Consider the following 25,922-nt stretch of genomic DNA (forward strand, 5'->3'; position numbering starts at 1 on the left):
GACCAACCACTGTGATGTGCTAATTGAACTCGTTTATAACATCCATTGAATCGCGCCACCTTTTGATTCATCTTGTTCTAATGGTCTTTGCATTGCCTTCCAGTCCTTGCTTGCTCACCTTTTTGGTTGGTGTTGAAGTAATCTGCGATTCGAGCCCAGAAATGTGTAGAAGTCTGGTCATTCCCCACAATGGCATCCTTAGATGTATTAAGCCATCCACTTATCAGAAGTATAGTGGCTTCCTTGCTCCATTTGATTTTACATTTATGCCTTAATTCATCTTCATTGTGTAGAACTACATTTTCCAACCCTTCAACACTATGTTCAGGTTGGGTTTCAGAGACAGATGTCGATGATGTTTCACGATTCAAATCAATACTAGACTTTTCCATACTTGACCTATAATTTCTTGAAACCATTTCGGGTTGGTGTAGGGAAGGCATATGTGTTATCCCCATTTCCTCTCAGGGTTTTGGGCCCTCGCCCCGGCCCACGGTCAGAGGGGCCGGTTCGGTATTCGGGCCCAACCCGCGGACTACGGACTGGGCCTGTGCAGGAAGGTCCGGGAAGTATCTCCGGGTTCATGATTCGGCTCGAACGGTCCCGGCACTGTCGAGAGTGCCCCGGATCATCGCGGCCATCGCGTCCCGCTCCCGGACCCAGAATGGTCCGGGTCCGAAGTAAACACAGCGGGCCCAAGGTAAACTAACCTGGACCGCTTCATCCCCAGGCTATGGGCCAGGCGTCCAGGACACTGTAGCCGCCTCATTTCGCGTGGGTCTTGTCCCCCCACTTTTCACCTGCAGAAAGGGTCTCCTTGGGATTGTCTGCTGGCGTGTCAGGACTGCGCAGCCAAGTACTCTGACCGGTCTTGTCCCCTGAATCTGCCTCGTGATTCGAAGTGGTCAGAGCCAAAGTGCCGTTTTGTCGGGAGAATGCTTGCATCTCAGGGCAACTAATTGAGCCTGAGCTGGTTTGGGCTTGATGTACTATATATCTTTTTAGCTCGGACCTCTACTAGGAAGGCCCCCTGTACACATGTTCCAAATGGGCCCGGGTCAGGCCCGGCCCAAACCTGGTGTCCCCCTCATTCTATAAATATAAGTTGTAATGCTCCATAGAAAAGGGGGCAGAAACTCTGCTAAAAGACAGTTAGACAACTCCATTGTAAAAGCTTATTCTAGCTCTAATACAGATTTATATACAGACTCGTGGACTAAGGCTAGTTAACGCCCCAACCACGTAAAAACCTTGCGTCGATCCTCTATTCTCTTTATTATAATCAGTAAATATCATTCTTTAGGAGAGTTGCCGAAAATCTCGGTTAACAATATGAAATGCATATGGTAGTGAATTTGTTGGTGTGAAGAATGGAGCTTGTTGGGGTGTGTCTCAATAGAGCCAAAATTTTGGTAAGGGTAAGAGGACATGGGATAATTTTGAGAATTTGGAAAACTTTGGTTAAATTGATAATATTGAAAATTTGGATTTTGAGGATTAGTAGAAGGAGTATTTTGAAAATTTTGATTGAAATGAGAATATTGAAAATTTAGATTTTGGGGATTGGTATGTGGAGAAAATGATGAATTTTGAAATTTTAGATTTTGGGAGTTGATATTTGGAGAATTTGGAAAATTTTGAGAATTTTGGGAATCCATTGGTAAAAAAATAAATTTTGTGATATTGATAATTTGAAAGAAAAATGTATGAAATGGTGTGAAAATTAAATGAAATAGATGAGTATTTATAGAAGAAAATTTTTAATATATTACCGTTTTTTACCAACGGATACATTTCCTATATATAATATATATGTATAATTAAAAAAAATTAAAAAAAATAAAGAAAGCACTGTTGCCTCACAGAGGCAACGACTCCTTCATAATTAATAAACTACTTTCGGCTACAATGGTAAGCCATCCTTATATTTGGTTGCCTGTCAGAAAAAGTCAACAAGCCATATCTTTGGCAACGAGCATTGTAGTTGCTCTTATATGAATATGATTGATGAAATGTGAAACCATCTATATTTATAGCACAATTCTCCAAAAGTCTTCACTTTAAGCTATTCATGTGGGACTTTTTACTGTTCCAATTTGTGAATAGTTTTTTGTGTGATTTTTTTATGGCCATGTATTAGGTGTGTGCACGGTGTGGTTTGGGTGGTTTGAACACTTTTTAATACACCACGCCACAAGTACGGTGTAGTAACTAGAATACACCGCATGGTGTGATTTGGTTGTACCAAACTAGACTATTTTTTGCGGTGTGGTTTGGGTAGTTTTTCACGGTGTAAGTGTGTTAAAAAATATGTGTGAGACAGAGATGGTGATAGGGAGAAGGAGGTGCAGATGAGATGAGAGAGGAATGAGTTATTGTCGTGTATGATATATTAGAGAATAATATTATACCCTAATTTAAGTGGGCTCCTAGATTCAGATTGAGTTACTAAAAAATGGTATATATGTAAAGTTTAAATTTTTTTAACATATTTGTAAATATACGGTGCGGTGCAAACCAAAATTTCACACCGTCAAACCGTGCGGTTTAGCTAAGATACAGACCATACTAAACCATTACACTTTTGACACCGTGGTTTGTGGTGTAGTGTGCTGCGGTCGGTCGACGCGGTTTGCTGGTTTAAATGCTCACCCCTACTGTGTATATTGTAGTTGTTTAGAATATCCTGCAAATTTTCAGAAAATTCCGAATAGTTTACAGTATCGAAAACTAGGTTCAAACATGTTTTCCACACGCATAAATAAAATTAGTAACGTGTGCAACAACATGTTTGAACCTAGTTTTTAGTACTGTAAATTATTCAGAATTTTCTAAAAATCGCGCCGATGTTCTAAATAGCTACAATATACACGGTCATAAAAAAATCACGCCAAAAACTATTTAAAAATCGAGAACACTACTAGTCCCACCAGTAGGACTTAAAGTGAAACATATTGAAGAATTGTCGACACAAACATGTATGTATGTATGTAGTAATTAATGAGGTGGTAGTAATAACCCTTGAGAGATATCCAAGTGTCTCGAAGGCACTCTGTTTTTTATATCAATTGAGAACCTAATAGCAGATTTTTTTTAAAGATTGATTTTTATGTATTTAGTTTCTATTAGGGAGAATTGCAACTCAAGGAAGCCAAATGGTTAAGAAAAAAATTGAGATTATGTGCTCACAAGTACTTTGTGTTGCAGATAAAGACAAGTGATTAAACTTTCAACAATGAGTTGAAGACTTTAGAAGTCGATCTTAATGGACTTTCTTATCATATACTATGTTAATATGTTTTTATTATTTTGGTTTTTAAGGCTAGTTGATTATGTTTCTTTAAATCTATATTATTTTCAAATATGGGATCTCATAATAATATTTTAATTACTGGTTTTAAGAAAAGATCTTCTTTGACAGTGAATCAATGAAAACCTATTGACCACTATCGGCTGAAAGAAAAGAACCTCACTATCAAATGATAAACTTGGCATTTCTAATTAACCAGTAATGACATTCTACACCAATAATAATCTCAATTTTCTTATACATTACTAATTTTATGTTTAGCAAGTTTCAATAGTAGGACCACATTTTCCACACTACTGTTTCTTGTGAAAATGCCCATCAACCTCAAAATTTATAAATTTATAGACATGTATGCTTCGTTAATAATCAAGACTTTGTAACATAAAGAAAGAAATAAAAGTAGATACCCTCTAGAGTGAAAGTTGTTCTTCTGTTCTGTCAACAATTTTGATGAATTAGCATAACATAAATAACAATAAATTATGAAAGGGAAAATGATCCAAAACTACTGCATCAAAATACCAATCTGGAATGGAATCACTTGAATAGAACTATCTCCAGTCTTGTGGCGTACACAGTTTTCTTCGCACACGTGCAAATGAGTATCCTGGTTCGGCCAAACAATGGACCTACTTCCAGCTCTCCCCAACAAGGAGTTCTCTTATATCATGTGATTACAACAAGCACCAATGTTCAGTAGAGTACACCTAGAAACAGTAGAGAAAAGAGTTTCTCTCAAGAACAATAATCTTGCTCACAAAACTCTCACTTTCTTTAACTTTCTCAACAACCCCTCTTTACAAAACTTCTCTCTCTCAAAATAAAAATAAAGAGTTGCAGAGGTATTTATAGACAATCATACAGGTCTAACTGAATACTCAAAGCTTAGGTGTACTCTAGTTAACTTAATTGACTTGTACAAAGAAGTCTATCTTAGTTTCTGTGGATTACCGTTCAACAGAAAGAAAAAAAAAAACTCACTATCAAATGATAAACTTGGCATTTCACCAATTATCTAAATAGCAATACTCTCAATTTTCTTTTACTCAAAATCAAACGAGTTTTCACCTTTATACTTTACTGGTTTTATGTTTAGCCTGTTTCGATAATAAGACCACATTTTTCACACTCCTGTTCCTTGTGAAAATACCCATCAACCTAAGAATTTATAGACATGTTGCTTCGTTAATAATCAAAACTATGTAACATAAACAAAGAAATTGAAGTAGATACCCTTTAGAGTGAAAGTTGTGCTTCTGTTCTCTCAACAATTTTGATCAATTAGCATAACATTTCCAAAAAAAGAACCAAACAATTTCAGTTTCCAGAGTTTTACAAAGTGAAAGGAGAAAGAAGAGAATACCAGATAGAGTTGGAGAGAAGGGTTTGAGCAATCGAAGCCACCATAGGAGAAAGAAAGAGATGGCGTCCTTATCTGCTCCATCACCAACAAGCCACATTTTGCTTTGACTATTCATAGAAAGGTTGTCATGGACAAAGATATATTTTACTTTTCATATAAGGCCTAAGAATATCTTAATTACACCATCTGAACACAGCACAGCAGATATGTATGAAGCAAAGTTTGAGTACTAAGCAGTCCTAGGATGGATAAACATAGATCAATAATAAGGTCTGGTCTAGTGCTTCGGAGTCAACCACGCAAGCAAAGGATGCTTCGTGACGACAATGAGCTCCTGTACCTCAGACAACCTTATTCCACTCAAACAAATTGGCTACAAAATACTCCAAATGAAGCATTGCCAGACCAGAGCCTTGGTTCATAAACAATCTATATCCCCAGCAAGACATCAAAGCTGAGTTTACACACATAGTTTTAAGAAACAGATAATTTTGTTTGGACCCCAATATCCCATCTCTGAAACTTCAAAACTAACCAAACTTCCCAAGAAGAGTCACCAAATCATTCATATCTTGTTGGAGGCTTTTGTGCTTGGTACCTTATTTATTGTATGAAGTTTTAGTCTTTCTTAATTACCAGAGATGTCTCTTATGAATATGAAATCATGAAAGGACTCCAATCCCCAGTTCACCACAACTGAACACAACAGATAAATGATGTGATTATTCAATTTAACTTGAGACACAACACAATTAAACCAAGTAGATATGTATGTAACACACACCTATCCTCGTTTAAATACCAGGTAGTCCTAGATAGATATCAATGTCTAGTGCCTCAGAGTCAAGCGCACATGCAAAGGATTCTTCATGACGACAGTGAACTTCTGTACCTCAGACAAATTAACATCATCATCAACCTTATTCCACTCAAACTTCCAAACCAAATTGGCCACAAAATACTCCAAATGAAGCATGGCCAGACCAGAACCAGGACATATCCTCCTCCCCGCCCCAAAAGGCATCATCTTTATCTCCCTATTCCCAGTTATATCAAACTCCACCTTACTATCATCACCAGCCAGAAACCTCTCCGGCTTGAACGCCATGGGATCCTCCCACACCTTGGGGTCCCATCCCATCTCCGCCACCATGAAGTTAACACTTGCCTTCTTCGGCACCACATGTCCACCCACCACAACATCCTCACTCACCGCGTGCGGCACCACAAAGTGCGCCGGCGGGTGGCGCCTCAGCCCTTCTAATATCACAGCTTTCAAATAAGGCATCTTCTGCAAATCCTCTTCTTCAATCTCCACTCTTCTTCCATCATCATTTCCTACTACCCCTTTTATCTCCTCATACAGCTTCCCCTGAATCTGGGGATGTTTCACTATATTGGCCATGATCCACTGCAGTGCCGTGGAGGTGGTATCAGTGCCAGCGTTCAGAAACTCGGAGCTCAAGCTCACCATTTCTCCGATATCAAGCTTCCTCTTTTCCTCTGGTAGCTCCAGACCCAGTAAAGTATCCACATAGCAAAGCACAAAATCATCATCATTGGTAGCAACCTTGGCTTCCCCGACCTTTTTCCGGGAATTGATGAGGGGCACCAGAACCTCACGTTGGTCATCGCGGAGCTGCAACAAATCCTGCCACCGCTTTCTGAATAGAATTTTGGTCAAACTGAGCCAGAAATTGAGTATGCTGAAGCGTGAGAAGGCCAGCAGCATTCGACGTTGGATGGCCTCAATTTCTTTGATCTTCGACTCGTCAAGCTTGTCACCGAAGCACATCAAAACCAAGAGGCAAAACATGGCGTACTGGAAGTGATCCATTACGCGAACACCAATGGCGTCGCTCTGAGCATCGAATTCGAGGCGTTTGAGGAGAATATCGAGAACCCATTTGCGAGCGCTGGAATAGGACTTGACCCGCGAAGGATGAAGGATCTCGGAAGTTATGTTGCGGCGGAGGAGGCGCCAGGTTGGGCCGTACCTTGCGGAGCTGATGTTATGCTGGTTGCTGTTGAATAATTTAGTGGTGGGGAGGGCTGGAGGGCGGTCGGCGAAGATGGCACCGTTGTGGATGAGGGCCTGGTGGGCGAGGACACGGTCGGCGATGAAGACGGCGCGGCGGGTGCCGATGCGGAGAGAGACAACGGGGCCGTACTTGGCGTGGAGGTTGCGGAGGATGGGCTCGAGTTGGGAGAAGGATTTGCGGAGGAATAAGAGGTTGCCGATTATGGGAATGGTGAGAGGTCCGGGAGGGAGGGTTGGGCTTCTTTTGGAAATGAATTTGAGAAGGAAGAGAGGGATGAGAATGAGGATGAGGCTGAGCCACCACCAACTACCGCCACTGACTTCCATTGATTTGTTTTCCTTCACTTTGGTGTGTACACTCTGCAGTGTTACGTTCTATGCGTCAAGTACGGTAGCCAAACAGCATATTTGGTAATATGGTGTTTGGTTGTGAAGACTGTAAACTTGTTAGACGAGATTTATTTATGGTGTTTGGTTGTTGATAATTTATTTTTAATTCTCTTATAAGAATAATATCTTTGTTGTGGCCATATACTTGCTTGACAAGTTCCATTAATATGTAGTAAACTAATCCACACAAACTATAAATTTATTTATTTGATATCTCTAATTAATAATAATATTACAATTCAATGATATTTCATTAGACTATTTACTTTTCTAATACAATACATGTTATAATGTATTAATTCTAACATTATTTTTTTTTCTTATGTGATTGATTAGGTCAATCCATCTTGGTTCAAGTAAAAGTTAGCCACATTTTAAAAGATGTTAAAAGTAGAGAAGAGATGGTGAATTATATATGACTTTTGCTATTTTCTATCTTAACAAGTTCAACAACATATGAGGTATCACATTTTGATTGGTTAGCGATACTCCGTAATATTTATTAAATTCAAATAAGTGAGATCCGATATTGGATTGCACCAATAATGTTATAACATCTACTTATGGTAGTGCCCTTAGCCATTCTGATTATATATATATGATTAGTTGAAATGTGAAGCACCTATGCTTAGACATGGTGTTTATGTCACTAAACACATTTATTATTGAAGATAAGTTTTATTATTATTTTAAAAGACATCACCATTGTAATAATAAAAATGAGCAGGCAATAATAAGTAGTAACTAGTTTAAGTCATGAATCCCACATTTGAGTTAAGTTTGGAACTTGAATTGGAGCAGTTGCATATGAGTCATGAGTCATGCTTTTAAGTAATAATAATAATCTAAGTTCAACTGCTAGAGTTGGGTCTAAACGCAACTTTTTTTTTGAAATAAGGATTTTATTAGCAAATATCCTTCAACATTACATCAAGCAAAGCAGGAGAGAAATCACCACTCTTGATAACACGATCAGCTACCAAACGGGATGCTCTTGCGAGGGCATGAGCAACACAGTTTGCAGATCGTTTAACAAATGAAATAGAAATAAGCGTATCCTTCCATAAACTCTTACAATCAGAAATAATACTCCCAAAGTAAGAGTCCATTGCGACTGAACTTCGAAGAGCTTGAATCACAGTAAGGCAATCAGTCTCAATAATAACCTGATTCCATGCTTTCCTTTTAATCCAGCTCAATGCTTCCTTTACCCCAATAGCTTCAGCCATTTCAGGGGTCGTCTCCCCTTGCTTACAACATGTAATGGCCTCTATGGCATGCCCCTGATCATTGCGTGCAACACAAGCAAAACTAAAATTTCCTTCATCCGGAAACAAAGCGGCATCAACATTAACTTTAATCACACCTTCTGCTGGCTTTGTCCACTTTTCTGCCCCATCATCTTTAGTCAAGAAAGCAGCAGTAGGAACCTCCAACTTATCCTGAGCTTTAGTCCATTGAAACAGTGTATTCTTAGCCAAATTGCACACACTCACCACTCTCGCTTGCTTAGCCTTCCACACGCTGTCATTCCGCACGCGCCACAGTGCCCAACATATCATAGCAACTTAAGTAGGTGAAATGGTAAAAAAAAAACTTACAAAGTCAAATAGATAAGGGCTTTGCGAGTTGTTTGTTATGGTTACTAGTTTTAGTTTTGTGTTTTGCGTAATTGTCTTCAGTGTGTTTTTATTTTCGTTTGTGTAGTTTATTTGTTTAATTCTACTGTCAGGAATCTTACCGATGGGGTTCATGGCCTTCGTGACAGTATTTTCCTGTACGGACTCCAGTTAGATCTGGCTATGGTCGAACAAGATATTGGTTTCTTGGTTTGTGATCGTTCGTCGTTTCATGTCAATCTTCACATAATCGGTGGATCGTTGATTTTTTTTCTAATAATGAAACCTTTAATTCTATGATTGATTTTTGGTGTTATTTCATTATATTATTAGAGTTTATATGTCAACTTGCGATTCGACATGAAGTTTTGTTTACTTCACATTTATTGGATGCTCAATTAATGGCGCCTATTGGACTTAGTTTAAGGTTCTATATAGGCTTTTTTTTCCTTTGAAAATTGTAAATGTTTGCTGAGCATAAGCTTGTAATAAGTTATATCATTTTGACTTTATTAATGAAAATTACCTATTTTCCATAAAAAAAATCTTAGTAATTGAAATTTTTTATGGATAACATTAAAACATAACAGCATACACCATAACACAAGACAAAGTCAAAATATGGCACAAGACAGCCTAGCAAATTGGCACAAAACAAAGCCAAAAAAAAATGGCACAAGACCAAACCAAATAAATTGGCACAAAACAAAATTAAGAAAAGATCTTCTTTGACAATGAATTAATGAAAACATATATTGACCACTATCGGCTTCTGTGAATTATACTTAAGGAAAACCAAAATGAAAGAAAAGAACCTCACTATAAAATGATAAACTTGGCATTTTTAATTAACCAGTTATGACATTCTACACCAATAATCTCAATTTTCTTTTACTTTAAAATATCCGAGCTTTTATTTCAAAAAAAAAATAAAATAAAATATCCGAGCTTTTACCGTTATACATTACTAATTTTATGTTTATCAACAATAACAATAAAACTCGCTAATAACTATTACATATTTAAAAATAACTTAATAATTCAAATATCCAATAAATTTTTTATTTTCTCATTTGTGTGTACAAATAAATAACATAATATATATATATAAATATAGAATAAATAATTAATTTTCTCCAATGTGTATAAATAAATGACATAACATATATATACTCAAATGATTGTATATATAATTATTAATTATTACTATATAAATAATACTTTCTTAAAGCTGAATTTATTCTTATTTATAACTAACTCAAATTGTGACCAAATTTTTTTACATTAAAAATGAGATTATTTTTATACAGAGTATTTTTATATAAATGTTTTACTGTAGATACCTATAGAGTGAAACATATATTTTACATTTCATATAGGGCTGTGCAGCAATCCGATCCAATAACAAACCGACCGATCCAATGTCAATCAACCGCTAAAAATTGGATATTCAATCATGATTGGATTGGATCGGATGACATTTTTAAAAATCCAATATTGGATCGGTCGGTTCTTGGATGACATGTAAATCCAATGGATCCAACCGACCGATCCAATCCAATAATGATCCAATACCATCCAATTAATATACAAATAAAAAATATATTATATATTTTTTTAAAGTTAAAATATATTATATTTTATTACATTTACTGTATTTTTATTATTTGGATGAGTAATTAGTATTTTTATAATTGAAATAATATATTTTTTTTAAAAAATCAATCTAAATAAAGGTTTTAAAAGATCGGATGGATCCGATCCGATCCAACGGATAACCAATGGATGCATCCAATGGATGGAACCGAACCGATCCAATCATCCATTGGATCGGATCGGATCGGTTGGTTCAAGATAATTGGATCGGATCGGTTCCAAAAATCCAACATCCAATTGGATGATTGGATCGGATCGGATGGGCTTAAAAACATTGAATGTCATCCAATGAACACCCTTCATATAAGGCCTAAGAATATCTTAATTGCACCAACTGGACACAACACAGCAGATATGAATGTTGCAAAGTTTGAGTACTAAGCAGTCCTAGGATAGATAAATAGATCGATAACAAGGTCTCTGGTCTAATGCCTCGGAGTCAACCACGCATGCCAAGGATGCTTCGTGACGACAATGAACTCCTGTACCCCAGACAAATCAACTTACTTCATCAACCTTATTCCACTCAAACAAATAGGCTACAAAATACTCCAAATGAAGCATGGCCAGACCAGAGTTGACCGACAGAGTTGGTTCATAAATATAATAGTGAATCAGGATAAAACTCTAATCTTGTTGAGTTTCCACACATAGTTTTAAGAAACAGCTAATTTTGTTTGGACCCCAATATCCCATCTCTAAAACTTCAAAACTAACCAAACTTCTCTTGAGAAGAGTCACCAAATCATTCATTCATATCTTGTTGGAGGCTTCTGTATTTATTGTATGATAAAGCTTTAGTCTTTCTTGACTTGAGACACAATTAAACCAAGTACATATGTATGTAACGAACGTCTATCCTCGTTTAAGTACTAGGTAGTCCTAGATATATAGATAGTTAACAAGCTATATATAGTCTAGTGCCTCGGAGTCAAACGCGCATGCAAAGGATGTTTCATGACGATGGTGAACTCCTGTACCTCAGACAAATCAACTTCATCAACCTTATTCCACTCAAACTTCCAAACCAAATTGGCCACAAAATACTCCAAATGAAGCATGGCCAGACCAGAACCAGGGCATATTCTCCTTCCCGCCCCAAAAGGCATCATCTTTATCTCCCTATTCCCAGTTAAATCAAACTCCACCTTACTATCATCACCAACCAGAAACCTCTCTGGCTTGAACGCCATGGGATCCTCCCACACCTTGGGGTCCCATCCCATCTCCGCCACCATGAAGTTGACCCTTGTCTGCTTCGGCACCACATGTCCGCCCACCACAGCATCCTCACTCACTGCGTGTGGCACCACAAAGTGCGCCGGCGGGTGGCGCCTCAGCCCTTCTAATATCACAGCTTTCAAATAAGGCATCTTCTGCAAATCCTCCTCTTCAATCTCCACTCTTCTTCCATCATCATTTCCGACCACTCCTTTTATTTCCTCATAAATCTTCCCCTGAATCTGGGGATGTTTCACTATATTGGCCATGATCCACTGCAGCGCCGTGGAGGTGGTGTCAGTGCCAGCGTTCAGAAACTCGGAGCTCAAGCTCACCAGTTCCCCTATATCAAGTTTCCTCTTCTCCTCTGGTAGCTCCAGACCAAGTAAAGTATCCACATAGCAAAGCACAAAATCATCATCATCATCACAGGTAGAAACCTTGGTTTCCTCGACTTTCTTCCGGGAATTGATGAGGGGCGCCAGAACCTCACGTTGGTCATCGCGGAGCTGCAACAACTGCTGCCACTGCTTTCTGAATAGAATTTTGGTCAAACTGGGCCAGAAATTGAGTATGTTGAAGCGTGAGAAGGCCAGCATCATGCGACGTTGGAAGGTCTCGATTTCTTTGATCTTTGACTCGTCAAGCTTGTCACCGAAGCACATCAAGACCAGGAGGCAAAACATGGCGTACTGGAAGTGATCCATTACGCGGACACCAACGGAAGCGCTTTGAGCATCGGATTCCAGGCGTTTGAGGAGAACATCGAGAACCCATTTGCGAGCGCGGGAATAGGACTTGACCCGCGAAGGGTGGAGGATCTCGGAAGTGATGTTGCGGCGGAGGAGGCGCCAGGTTGGGCCGTACCTGGCGGAGCTGATGTTATGCTGGTTGCTGTTGAAGATTTTAGCAGTTGGGAGAGCGGCAGGGCGGTCGGCGAATACGGCGCCGTTGTGGATGAGGGCTTGGTGAGCGAGGACACGGTCGGCGATGAAGACGGAGCGGCGGGTGCCGATGCGGAGAGAGACAACGGGGCCGTACTTGGCGTGAAGGTTGCGGAGGATGGGCTCGAGGTCGGAGATTGATTTGCTGAGGAATATGATGTTGACGATTAAGGGAATGGCGAAGGGTCCCGGAGGGAGTGTTGGGCTTCTTTTGAAAATGAATTTGAGAAGGAAGAGAGGGATAAGGATGAGACTGAGGCAAAGGCTGAGCCACCACCAACCGCCACTGACTTCCATTGATTTGTTTTCCTTGACTTTGGTCTAGCCAAACAGCATATTAGCTAACAGGAGAATAAATATGGTGTTTGGTTTTCTCTTTGGTATGCAGTGTTACTTTCAGTCTCTCAAGTAAGCTAGCCAAAGAGCATATTAGCTAATAGGAAGACTAAATATGGTGTTTGTTTGTTTAGACGAGATTTATGGGTGTATCTTTAGACTGGTAAAAGTCTTTATTTATTTATTTATTTATTCTTGCTTGACAGGTTCCAATCATAGTAAACTAATCCATACAAAAAATAAAATGATTTCTTTGATATCTAATTAATAATATTATAATTCAATGATATTTCACTAAACTATATACTTTTTATGAGATGTTGAAAATGGAGAAGATATGATTAACTATATGATTAGTTTAAATGTGAAACAATAATAAAAGTGAGTAGTAACTAGTTTGAGTCATGAATCATGCATTTGAGTCTTTATGAAAATACTAATAGTAACCTAAGTTCAACTATTTGAGTTGGATCCCTCTTACGGCAGCTCCAACCGGACTGCAAAACATCAAATATAGTGCTAAAAATACACAAAATCAAATTCAATCCAACTCCATTTATCCCACTATTATATTGTCAAGCTACGGCAAAACAAAAAGTAGTACTATTTTGTTTTTTTATATTAGTATTTAATAATAAATATATATGTATATTATCTTATATATAAGATAAAATAATAAAGAATATACTTTTTGGTGTAATTTTTGGTATTGCGGTTGGAATGGAAAAAAAAATGATGCTAAGATTCCTTAGTTTTGGTGTTGGTGCAATACTATATATGATGTTGATCCTACACCATATATCACTCCAATGAGACTCTAAATGGGATTGCAAAATGGTGTACATGAACGTCACGACATTATTGATGTGATACTATTCACTACGGCATTTTTTTCTTTTTGTGTTTTATATTAGTATTTTATATATATAAATATATGTATATTATTTAATTTGTAAGATAAAATAATATAATATTATAATATGTACTTTGTGGAGAATATAATAATGTTAATATATTTTTTAGTATTGTGGTTGGATTGAAAAAAAAATATGGCATTAAAATTACTTCATTTTAATGTTAGTTCAATCAAATTTTAGTGTTAATGGTTGGGGTTGCCTGAGATATAAATGCAATTTAAGAAGAGAAAATGAAAATGTCAAATCAATAAAAAGAACAAAAATAGTGTATAATACTTTACATTTGAGTACCACTATTGTAGACTCAACAGCAAAATTGAACATTGTAGTTAAAACCAACTTTAGCTTTATCTTTCTTGTAATTCCTAATTGAGTTTATAGATTCTATATGAAGAAATAGCATAACACAGAGCAGAGCAGGAAAGCAACATTTGACTTGCAATTTTTGTGGTCTGCTGTTAAAGTGTTTGACCAACAATAGCAATGTTGGTAACAAAGCAAAGAAAATCAATCCAAAGAGACAACAAGTAGTTGTTTTCCAATGTTGCCACCGGTGAAGAGCTTTACACATACACAATCTTGCCTTGTTCGATTGATGTAAGGCAGAACAAATTCATAAGATTATGCACACCAACACCATCATCCTCATCAGGTTGTACTGCGAGATCATTCCAAAAACAGCAATTCGAGCATGGGTTCTGATGTTTTGTAGAACAGATCAGATCCGATCCGATCCAATCCAATCCAATCAAAACAACATAAATGATATCAATACTTGCACATACACGACATGTTTCAACTCTTCAAAGCTGCATCATCCAAGTCAGGCTCTTGTTTATAATCGAAACTCGATTTGTTCTTCGACAACTCAACTTTTTCTTTGCTTCCAGCACTCGCAACAGCTTTGCAAACTGCCCAACAAGCTGACCAACTCCTCATGCGGCTGCAGAAATGAACACATATTCCCCTTTTTTGGACAGCAAATCTCGAAGAAACCAGCATAAGCAGTCATACCAGGCATACCTGGACACATTCGTGTTTATTTTTGTTTAAGAAAACAAAAGATAACATTATATATAAGAGGAGGAGGAGGAAGAGGCCTTCTTGTTTTGGTTCTTCGTACAGAATCCCATGAAGGGATCAAAAGATAAGTAAAGATTCTTCACCAGAACCCCATTTGGAAGCATCTTGAGGAAGCTTAAGTTGGATAGTGGAAGATGTTATGACCATGTCTGTCTCATTCTTTGGGAAAATCACACACAAAGTCCTTGAGCAACACCTGCTTATTCCTCACTTCCCCCATTGCAACTCACTCTTTTGCCAATAGAATTAGCTTTCAATATTAAAGCCAATACAAACAAAAAGTGGTTGATATTTTATATATATATTATATATATATATATTTGTGATGGAAATGTGTTGTACGTTACATATGCTGACAAACTGAATCAACTAGAATCATATGGCTGTACTAGGTGGTCCTAGATACATGGATATATATATATATAGTTAACAAGGTCTAGTCTAGTGCCTTGGAGTCAAGCGCGCATTCAAAGGATGCTTCATGACGGTGGTGAACTCCTGTGCCTCAGACAAATCAACTTCATCAACCTTATTCCACTCAAACTTCCAAACCAAATTGGCCACAAAATACTCCAAATGAAGCATGGCCAGACCAGAACCAGGGCATATCCTCCTCCCCACCCCAAAAGGCATCATCTTTATCTCCCTATTCCCAGTTATATCAAACTCAACCTTACTATCATCACCAATCAGAAACCTCTCCGGTTTGAACGCCATGGGATCCTCCCACACCTTGGGGTCCCATCCCATCTCCGCCACCATGAAGTTGACAGTTGCCTTCTTCGGCACCACATGTCCACCCACCACAATATCCTCACTCACTGCGTGCGGAACCACAAAGTGCGCCGGCGGGTGGCGCCTCAGCCCTTCCAATATCACAGCTTTCAAATAAGGCATCTTCTGCAAATCCTCCTCTTCAATCTCCACTCTTCTTCCATCATCATTTCCGACCACTCCTTTTATTTCCTCATAAATCTTCCCCTGAATCTGGGGATGTTTCACTATATTGGCCATGATCCACTGCAGCGCCGTGGAGGTGGTGTCAGTGCCAGCGTTCAGAAACTCGGAGCTCAAGCTCACCAGTTCCCCTATATCAAGCTTCCTCTTCTCCTCTGGTAGCTCCAGACCCAGTAAAGTATCCACATAGCAAAGCACAAAATCATCATTATCATCACAGGTAGAAACCTTGGTTTCCTCGACTTTCTTCCGGGAATTGATGAGGGGCACCAGAACCTCACGTTGGTCATCGCGGAGCTGCAACAACTGCTGCCACTGCTTTCTGAATAGAATTTTGGTCAAACTGGGCCAGAAATTGAGTATGTTGAAGCGTGAGAAGGCCAGCATCATGCGACGTTGGATGGTCTCGATTTCTTTGATCTTTGACTCGTCAAGCTTGTCACCGAAGCACATCAAAACCAAGAGGCAAAACATGGCGTACTGGAAGTGATCCATTACGCGGACACCAGCGGCAGCGCTTTGAGCATCGGATTCGAGGCGTTTGAAGAGAATATCGAGAACCCATTTGCGAGCGCGGGAATAGGACTTGACCCGCGAAGGGTGGAGGATCTCGGAAGTGATGTTGCGGCGGAGCAGTCGCCAGGTTGGGCCGTACCTGGCGGAGCTGATGTTATGCTGGTTACTGTTGAAGATTTTAGCGGTGGGGAGAGCGGCAGGGCGGTCGGCGAATACGACGCCGTTATGGATGAGGGCTTGGTGGGCGAGGACACGGTCGGCGATGAAGACAGCGCGGCGGGTGCCGATGCGGAGAGAGACAACGGGGCCGTACTTGGCGTGAAGGTTGCGGATGATGGGCTCGATGTCGGAGAATGATTTGCTGAGGAATATGATGTTGACGATTAAGGGAATGGCGAAGGGTCCCGGAGGGAGTGTTGGGCTTCTTTTGGAAATGAATTTGAGAAGGAAGAGAGGGATAAGGATGAGACTGAGGCAGAGGCTGAGCCACCACCAACCGCCACTGACTTCCATTGATTTGTTTTCCTTGACTTTGGTCTAGCCAAACAGCATATTAGCTAACAGAAGAATAAATATGGTGTTTGGTTTTCTCTTTGGTATGCAGTGTTACTTTCAGTCTCTCAAGTAAGCTAGCCAAACAGCATATTAGCTAATAGGAAGACTAAATATGGTGTTTGTTTGTTTAGACGAGATTTATGGGTGTATCTTTAGACTGGTAAAAGTCTTTATTTATTTATTCTTGCTTGACAGGTTCCAATCATAGTAAACTAATCCATAAAAAAAATAAAATGATTTCTTTGATATCTAATTAATAACATTATAATTCAATGATATTTCACTAAACTATATACTTTTCTAATACATGTCTAAAAGTACCTAACTTGTTTATGTTTATATATATATAATGTTGGATATCTTAACATTATCTTTCTTCTTATGTCATTGATTAGTTCACTCCAACTTGGTTAAGTAAAAGTTAAGCCACATTTTATGAGATGTTGAAAATGGAGAAGATATGATTAACTATATGATTAGTTTAAATGTGAAACAATAATAAAAGTGAGTAGTAACTAGTTTGAGTCATGAATCATGCATTTGAGTCTTTATGAAAATACTAATAGTAACCTAAGTTCAACTATTTGAGTTGGATCCCTCTTACGGCAGCTCCAACCGGACTGCAAAACATCAAATATAGTGCTAAAAATACACAAAATCAAATTCAATCCAACTCCATTTATCCCACTATTATATTGTCAAGCTACGGCAAAACAAAAAGTAGTACTATTTTGTTTTTTTATATTAGTATTTAATAATAAATATATATGTATATTATCTTATATATAAGATAAAATAATAAAGAATATACTTTTTGGTGTAATTTTTGGTATTGCGGTTGGAATGGAAAAAAAAATGATGCTAAGATTCCTTAGTTTTGGTGTTGGTGCAATACTATATATGATGTTGATCCTACACCATATATCACTCCAATGAGACTCTAAATGGGATTGCAAAATGGTGTACATGAACGTCACGACATTATTGATGTGATACTATTCACTACGGCATTTTTTTCTTTTTGTGTTTTATATTAGTATTTTATATATATAAATATATGTATATTATTTAATTTGTAAGATAAAATAATATAATATTATAATATGTACTTTGTGGAGAATATAATAATGTTAATATATTTTTTAGTATTGTGGTTGGATTGAAAAAAAAATATGGCATTAAAATTACTTCATTTTAATGTTAGTTCAATCAAATTTTAGTGTTAATGGTTGGGGTTGCCTGAGATATAAATGCAATTTAAGAAGAGAAAATGAAAATGTCAAATCAATAAAAAGAACAAAAATAGTGTATAATACTTTACATTTGAGTACCACTATTGTAGACTCAACAGCAAAATTGAACATTGTAGTTAAAACCAACTTTAGCTTTATCTTTCTTGTAATTCCTAATTGAGTTTATAGATTCTATATGAAGAAATAGCATAACACAGAGCAGAGCAGGAAAGCAACATTTGACTTGCAATTTTTGTGGTCTGCTGTTAAAGTGTTTGACCAACAATAGCAATGTTGGTAACAAAGCAAAGAAAATCAATCCAAAGAGACAACAAGTAGTTGTTTTCCAATGTTGCCACCGGTGAAGAGCTTTACACATACACAATCTTGCCTTGTTCGATTGATGTAAGGCAGAACAAATTCATAAGATTATGCACACCAACACCATCATCCTCATCAGGTTATTGTACTGCGAGATCATTCCACAAACAGCAATTCGAGCATGGGTTCTGGTGTTTTGTAGAACAGATCCAATCCAATCCAATCCAATCAAAACAACATAAATGATATCAATACTTGCACATACACGACATGTTTCAACTCTTCAAAGCTGCATCATCCAAGTCAGGCTCTTGTTTATAATCGAAACTCGATTTGTTCTTCGACAACTCAACTTTTTCTTTGCTTCCAGCACTCGCAACAGCTTTGCAAACTGCCCAACAAGCTGACCAACTCCTCATGCTGCTGCAGAAATGAACACATATTCCCCTTTTTTGGATAGCAAATCTCGAAGAAACCAGCATAACCAGTCATACCAGGCATACCTGGACACATTCATGTTTATTTTTGTTTAAGAAAACAAAAGATAACATTATATATAAGAGGAGGAGGAGGAAGAGGCCTTCTTGTTTTGGTTCTTCGTACAGAATCCCATGAAGGGATCAAAAGATAAGTAAAGATTCTTCACCAGAACCCCATTTGGAAGCATCTTGAGGAAGCTTAAGTTGGATAGTGGAAGATGTTATGACCATGTCTGTCTCATTCTTTGGGAAAATCACACACAAAGTCCTTGAGCAACACCTGCTTATTCCTCACTTCCCCCATTGCAACTCACTCTTTTGCCAATAGAATTAGCTTTCAATATTAAAGCCAATACAAACAAAAAGTGGTTGATATTTTATATATATATTATATATATATATATTTGTGATGGAAATGTGTTGTACGTTACATATGCTGACAAACTGAATCAACTAGAATCATATGGCTGTACTAGGTGGTCCTAGATACATGGATATATATATATATAGTTAACAAGGTCTAGTCTAGTGCCTTGGAGTCAAGCGCGCATTCAAAGGATGCTTCATGACGGTGGTGAACTCCTGTGCCTCAGACAAATCAACTTCATCAACCTTATTCCACTCAAACTTCCAAACCAAATTGGCCACAAAATACTCCAAATGAAGCATGGCCAGACCAGAGCCAGGGCATATCCTCCTCCCCGCCCCAAAAGGCATCATCTTTATCTCCCTATTCCCAGTTATATCAAACTCAACCTTACTATCATCACCAACCAGAAACCTCTCTGGCTTGAACGCCATGGGATCCTCCCACACCTTTGGGTCCCATCCCATCTCCGCCACCATGAAGTTGACAGTTGCCTTCTTCGGCACCACATGTCCACCCACCACAATATCCTCACTCACCGCGTGCGGCACCACAAAGTGCGCCGGCGGGTGGCGCCTCAGCCCTTCCAATGTCACAGCTTTCAAATAAGGCATCTTCTGCAAATCCTCCTCTTTAATCTCCACTCTTCTTCCACCATCATCATTTCCTACCACTCCTTTTATTTCCTCATAAATCTTCTCTTGAATCTGGGGATATTTCACTACATTGGCCATGATCCACTGCAGTGCCGTGGAGGTCGTGTCAGTGCCAGCGTTCAGAAACTCAGAGCTCAAGCTCACCATTTCTCCGATATCAAGCTTCCTCTTCTCCTCTGGTAGCTCCAGACCCAGTAAAGTATCCACATAGCAAAGCACGAAATCATCATCATCATTGGTAGCAACCTTGGCTTCCTCAACCTTCTTCCGGGAATTGATGAGGGGCACCAGAACCTCACGTAGGTCATCGCGGATCTGCAACAACTCCAGCCACCGCTTTCTGAATAGAATTTTGGTTAAACTTGGTAAGAAATTGAGTATGTTGTAGCGTGAGAAGGCCAGCAGCAATCGACGTTGAACGGCCTCGATTTCTTTGATCTTCGACTCCTCAAGCTTGTCGCCGAAGCACATCAAAACCAAGAGGCAAAACATGGCGTACTGGAAGTGATCTATTATGCGGGCACCAACGGCGGCGCTTTGAGCATCGGATTCGAGGCGTTTGAAGAGAATATCGAGAACCCATTTGCGAGCGCGAGAATAGGACTTGGCCCGCGAAGGGTGGAGGATCTCGGAAGTGATGTTGCGGCGGAGCAGGCGCCAGGTTGGGCCGTACCCGGCGGAGTTGATGTTGTGCTGGTCGCTGTTAAAGATTTTAGTGGTGGTGACAGCAGGAGGGCGGTCGGCGAATACGGCGCCGTTGTGTATGAGGGCTTCGTGGGCGAGGTGACGGTCAGCGATGAAAACGGTTCGGCGGGAGCCGATGCAGAGAGAGACAACGGGGCCGTACTTGGCGTGGAGGTTGCGGAGGATGGGCTCGAGGTCGATGAATGATTTTCCGAGGAATACGATGTTGCCGATTAAGGGAATGGTGAAGGGTCCCGGAGGGAGAGTTGGGGTTCTTCTGGAAATGAATTTGAGAAGGAAGAGAGGGATGAGGATGAGGATGAGGATGAGCCACCACCAACCACCGCCACTGACTTCCATTGATGAGTTTTCCTTCACTCTGGTGTGCAGGGTGTTACTTTGAGTCTCTCAAGTAAGCTTATTTATATATACTAGATTATGCGTGGAATATGCACGTGCATAAATTTATAGAAGCAAAGTGCAATATGCACACGTTTTATTTATAAAATTTATTAATTATTTTTATTAAATTTATATTAATATTATATAAATTTTAAATAAATATCATATTTTAATTAAATAATTTATTTATTTTTGTTTAAGTTTATGTTTGTTCTAGTTTTTGAATTTAGAAAGGACAATAGAAGATCATATATAATATGTTTATTGTAATATTAAATATTATGCGTGGAATTTAAATTTAAGTTTCTTGCTATTTTTTTTTTTAAAAAAAAAAAGTAATTTGTTGTTAATTCACAGTAGATTATATTATATATTTAATATGATCTTATTCTAATAAGTGAGTTTAAGTTTAATTAAATTAAGTTATAATCTTATTATTTTTAAATAATTATCATTATAAAATATCTCAAAAATATCATATGTTAATTTATTTAATTATTTATTATTTTTAAATAATTATTATTGTATAATATCTCAAAAATATTTTTTTTAATTTTTTAATTTTTAATTTAATTAATTACAAACTACCATTAATTATAAAAATATTCCGTTAAAATTAACTTTAAAAAAATAAAAAACATTTAAAACAAAAAATTTCCATTATGAATCCACTTTGTTGGACAGAAGAGAGATATAGAATGTCTTCTTTGTTGCATAGAAGAGATATATAATTTGTTCTTTGTTGTACTTGATTGACACGTTCCATTCATGTGACTTTAACATAATCCACACAAGGCTGCTATACTTTTCTAAAAGTTGAGAGCAAGGGTGGCCATAGCCCCACACACACATTTTTTGAATGTGCTGCTAAACTATCAAAAGTTGTTGTCCTTCATCAACTTAAATACTTTAAGTTTTTTTTTTACCCTCAAAGCACCTGACTTTAAAAAAATTGGTGCTGATGGTATCTGCGGTTAATTTTTCTGTTAATTGCTTAGGTGGCAGGAATTAAATGAGTAATTAGCGATTAAAATACTTAAGGTGTTGTCATCCAAGCACTTAAATAATTCAGTTAGAGAGGGCAAATGTGTTTTAAGGTTGTTAGAAACAATATAGTAGAGAAAAAGAAAACATATATATAAATATATTTAATTGAAGAATAGAAATACAAAAGTAAAATACAATGACTAAAATTAGGTAGAAGCACGCAAAATAGACTTTCCTTAAAAATAGATTTGCCACCTTTACTTGAAAGGTGCTAGAGGATTCATGCACAACTACTTACTAAGTGTTAACCAAGATTTTCGGCAACTCTATTAATGAGTAATATTTACTGATAATAATACTGAAAACAGAAGATCGACACGGGGTTTTTACGTGGTTGGGGCGTTAACTAGCCTTAGTCCACGAGTCTATATTATTAGAGCTTGAAGAAGTTTTTACAATGGAGTTTTCTCTCTATATTTTGACAGAGTTCCTGTCTTTTTCGTGAAAGGAGACCCCTTTTACAGTGTTCTGTAACTTATATTTATAGGCGTATGGGAATACCGGGTCTGGGCCGGATCCGACCCAGGCCCATCGGGGAAATGGAAATAAGTGGTCTTTCTAGTGGAGGCCCAATACAAAAAGATACAAAATACATGGAGTCCAAATCAGCTAAGGCCCAATAGGTTGACCTTAGAACTATGCATCGCCCGACAAAACGGCGCTTTTGGTCTGATCACTTCGAGTCACAAGGCAAATTCAGGAGACAAGACCAGTCAGATTACTTGGCTGCGCAGTCCTGACACATCGGCGTGCAATCCCGAGGTGACCTTTTCTGCAGGTGGAAAGTGGGGGACAACGCCCACGTGGAGCGAGGCGGCGTCAGGATCCTGGACGCCTGGCCTCTTCAACCGGGGGCGGGGTGATCCGGGTCCATTTACCTTTGTCCCGCTTCGTTTACCCTTGGCCCGGACAGTGCCAGGGGTCCGGGATTGGGACGCGTAGGCCGCGGCGGTTTGAACGCCCGGACTATCGTCGCGGAGGACGGACCCGGAGGGACATTCCGGACCCCTCCAATGGTCCCAGACATGAATCCCCGGTCCATACCCTTCCCCTTGTGCACTCTACATACCAAGAGGCCTTGGGCCGGGCCCGCGTGCTGACCTGGCCCCTGACAATGGGCCAAGACAAAGGCCCCGAGCCCATGCAGGAAATGGGGATAACACTAAGATACAACAACTATCAAACAGAACGAAAGTACCACTACGTCTGCTTGGGCGAACTCGAAACAAACCTTCCCTCTATCACCAGAAAATACTGCAAAGACTAGAGGGTGTTTGACACCTTAACTAAAAAACTGTTTTTAAAAGCTAAAAACTGTTTTTTGAAAACAAGTTGAGGTGTTTGGCGTTGTTTTCAAAAAACAATTTTTAAAAACAAAGTTATAAAAAAACATAAAATTTTGAGAACATCAAAAAGTTGTTTTCTGTTGTTCTCAAATTTTTTTTGTCTATTTTTTTTTATCACATCACTTTTTTAATTATTATTATCTAACATCATTTATTGTCACATCATTTTCTATGTCATTAGTTTCTCTCTCTTCACTTTCTCTCACATCACTTTCTCTCTCCTCATTTTCTCTCTCTCCATTTCCTCTCTCATCACTTTCTCTCTATTCACTTATCTCTCTCCACTTTCTTTCTCATCACATTCTCTCTTATTTTTTCTTGAATCAATTTCTCTCTTCTCAATTTCTATTTCTTCAAATTTTATCTCCTTACTTTTTCACTTCTTATTTTTCATCATTTATTTTCAAATTATTTTATCTCATTATTTATTACAAATGTTTAAAATATTTTTCTCTTTGTAAATATATTTGTTAATTTTTTATTTAAAATTTAAAAAAAAATAAAACAAAAAAATTGTTTTTAGAAAACATTAACCAAACACTTATTGTTTTTTTAAAACTACAAAAACAGTTTTCTGTTCTCAATTATGAGAACACAACTTTGAAAACAAAAAACTGAAAACAATGTCAAACAGGCCCTAAGTGTGTGATACTTTATATATTTGTGTCAGAATTAATTACACGTTAATATCAGCAATTACCCAAAATAATTTTATGATAATCAATCAAAATTACACCAATATTTATTATTTATATGATTTTTTTTTAACAGTTACTCAAAGTGATTATTTTTTTATAATCAATCGGAATTACACCATTTATTATTTATGCAATTTCTCATTTGCCTTTGCCTATAATGTACAAACACCCTCTAATACCTGCAAAATCTTCTCTTTGAATTTAGGTTACAATTCATATGCTTCTCAAATTTATTCAATATTGGCCATAACAAAAACAATTACAGCTCTCAAATAAATTACAATAACTATAGTAGATTAGATGTACTTTTTTAAGTTAAAGATATTATAGTATAGATACTAGGCTATAATACTTAAAAACTAAATTATAAAATTAAAAGATACATAACACACTTCCCAATAATCTTTGTTCCATTATTATTTGAAGGATAGCCGCAAATGGCTCTCCTTGCTAACAACTCAACACAATTAATATTATTTTAAGTGAATTCTATTAGTCTAATAAAAATTAATTTTACACAAATTCCAATTAAAAATAACTTTTTTGAGTGACCCAACTTAGATTATGTTGGTCGACAGAGTTGGTCATAAATATAATAAAAAATCAGGATAAATGCTCTAATATTGTTGCTTTCATATTTGCTCCTCCTAGAGAAAAAAACGAGGTATGATAAATTACTTTTTGAATTCTAAATTCGTGAACAGTTTTTGGTGCGATTTTTTTTTATGACCGTGTATATTGTAGCTATTTAGAGCATCCTACAAATTTTCAGAAAATTCTGAATAGTTTACAGTACCGAAAACTAGGTTCAAACATGTTGTTGCACGTGTGACTAATTTTTTTTATGCAAGTGGAAAACAATATGTTTGAACCTAGTTTTCGGTACTATAAACTATTCGAAATTTTCTGAAAATTTGCAGGATACTCTAAATAGCTACAATATACACGGTCATAAAAAAAAATCGCACCAAAAATTGTTCATGGGTGGAGAAACACTAAGAGCCTTACCGGTAGGGCTTAAAGTGAAGCCCCTATAAAAAAATTGTCATATATATATATAAAAAGCTACACCGATGTCGTGTGCATAGTAACAAAACTTTTTAATATATATATATAGGACAATTCTCTTATAGGAGTTTCACTTTAAGCTCTACAGGTAGGGTTCTTATTGTTTCTCGACTCGTGAATAATTTTCGACGTGACTTTTTTTTATGACCGTGTATATTGTAGCTATTTAGAGCATCCTGCAAATTTTCAGAAAATTTCGAATAGTTTACAGTACCGAAAACTAGGTTCAAACATGTTATTTTCTACTCGCATAAAAAGAATTAGTCACGCGTGCAACAACATGTTTGAACCTAATTTTCGGTACTGTAAACTATTCAGAATTTTCTGAAAATTTACAGGATACTCTAAATAGCTACAATATACACGGTCATTCACGAGTCGAGAAATAATAAAAACCCTACCTATAGAGCTTAAAGTGAAGCCCTGTAGTAGAATTATGTATCTATATATATATATATATACATATAAATAAATATATAAACGTAAACCACCGATCTCGTGTGGATAGTAACAAAACTTTATAAAAAGCTTTGTTTTTAAAATGAGGTCATTCAATTCAAGTTACTGAAACAAGAAAGATTTTAATAATCTTTTAGAGTGGCGCATTGCATGTGTTATCTTATCATATTACCTTTCCTTTGCTTATTAAACAAGTTAGCATAAATAATATCAGTATCCCACGTGGCAAGTCAAACCTTTTAATATAGTGACACG

The 25,922-nt window shown here is 37.5% G+C and overlaps 4 protein-coding genes across 4 annotated transcripts; all 4 read right to left on the reverse strand.

Annotated features, from left to right (window-relative positions):
• Nucleotides 1–4,602: 4,602 nt before the first annotated feature.
• Nucleotides 4,603–7,094, reverse strand: LOC133834187 (cytochrome P450 89A2-like). The gene is made up of 2 exons (XM_062263702.1): nt 5,458–7,094; nt 4,603–5,369 (listed from the first exon to the last, which is right to left on the reverse strand). Exon 1 carries the CDS (start codon nt 7,039–7,041, stop codon nt 5,503–5,505), a length of 1,539 nt encoding a protein of 512 aa, XP_062119686.1. The 5' UTR covers nt 7,042–7,094; the 3' UTR covers nt 4,603–5,369; nt 5,458–5,502.
• Nucleotides 7,095–10,683: 3,589 nt separating this feature from the next.
• Nucleotides 10,684–13,037, reverse strand: LOC133834185 (cytochrome P450 89A2-like). The gene has a single exon (XM_062263700.1). The coding sequence runs from the start codon at nt 12,839–12,841 to the stop codon at nt 11,297–11,299; it is 1,545 nt and encodes a 514-aa protein (XP_062119684.1). The 5' UTR covers nt 12,842–13,037; the 3' UTR covers nt 10,684–11,296.
• A 2,116-nt stretch (nt 13,038–15,153) lies between these two features.
• On the reverse strand, nt 15,154–17,074 carry LOC133834184 (cytochrome P450 89A2-like). Its single transcript, XM_062263698.1, has one exon. The coding sequence runs from the start codon at nt 16,864–16,866 to the stop codon at nt 15,322–15,324; it is 1,545 nt and encodes a 514-aa protein (XP_062119682.1). The 5' UTR covers nt 16,867–17,074; the 3' UTR covers nt 15,154–15,321.
• Nucleotides 17,075–18,942: 1,868 nt separating this feature from the next.
• On the reverse strand, nt 18,943–21,054 carry LOC133834186 (cytochrome P450 89A2-like). The gene has a single exon (XM_062263701.1). It carries the CDS (start codon nt 21,005–21,007, stop codon nt 19,466–19,468), a length of 1,542 nt encoding a protein of 513 aa, XP_062119685.1. The 5' UTR covers nt 21,008–21,054; the 3' UTR covers nt 18,943–19,465.
• Between the last annotated feature and the right edge of the window lie 4,868 nt (nt 21,055–25,922).

Source organism: Humulus lupulus, chromosome 5 (assembly GCF_963169125.1).
Source record: "Humulus lupulus chromosome 5, drHumLupu1.1, whole genome shotgun sequence".
NCBI classification, from domain to species: Eukaryota; Viridiplantae; Streptophyta; class Magnoliopsida; order Rosales; family Cannabaceae; genus Humulus; species Humulus lupulus.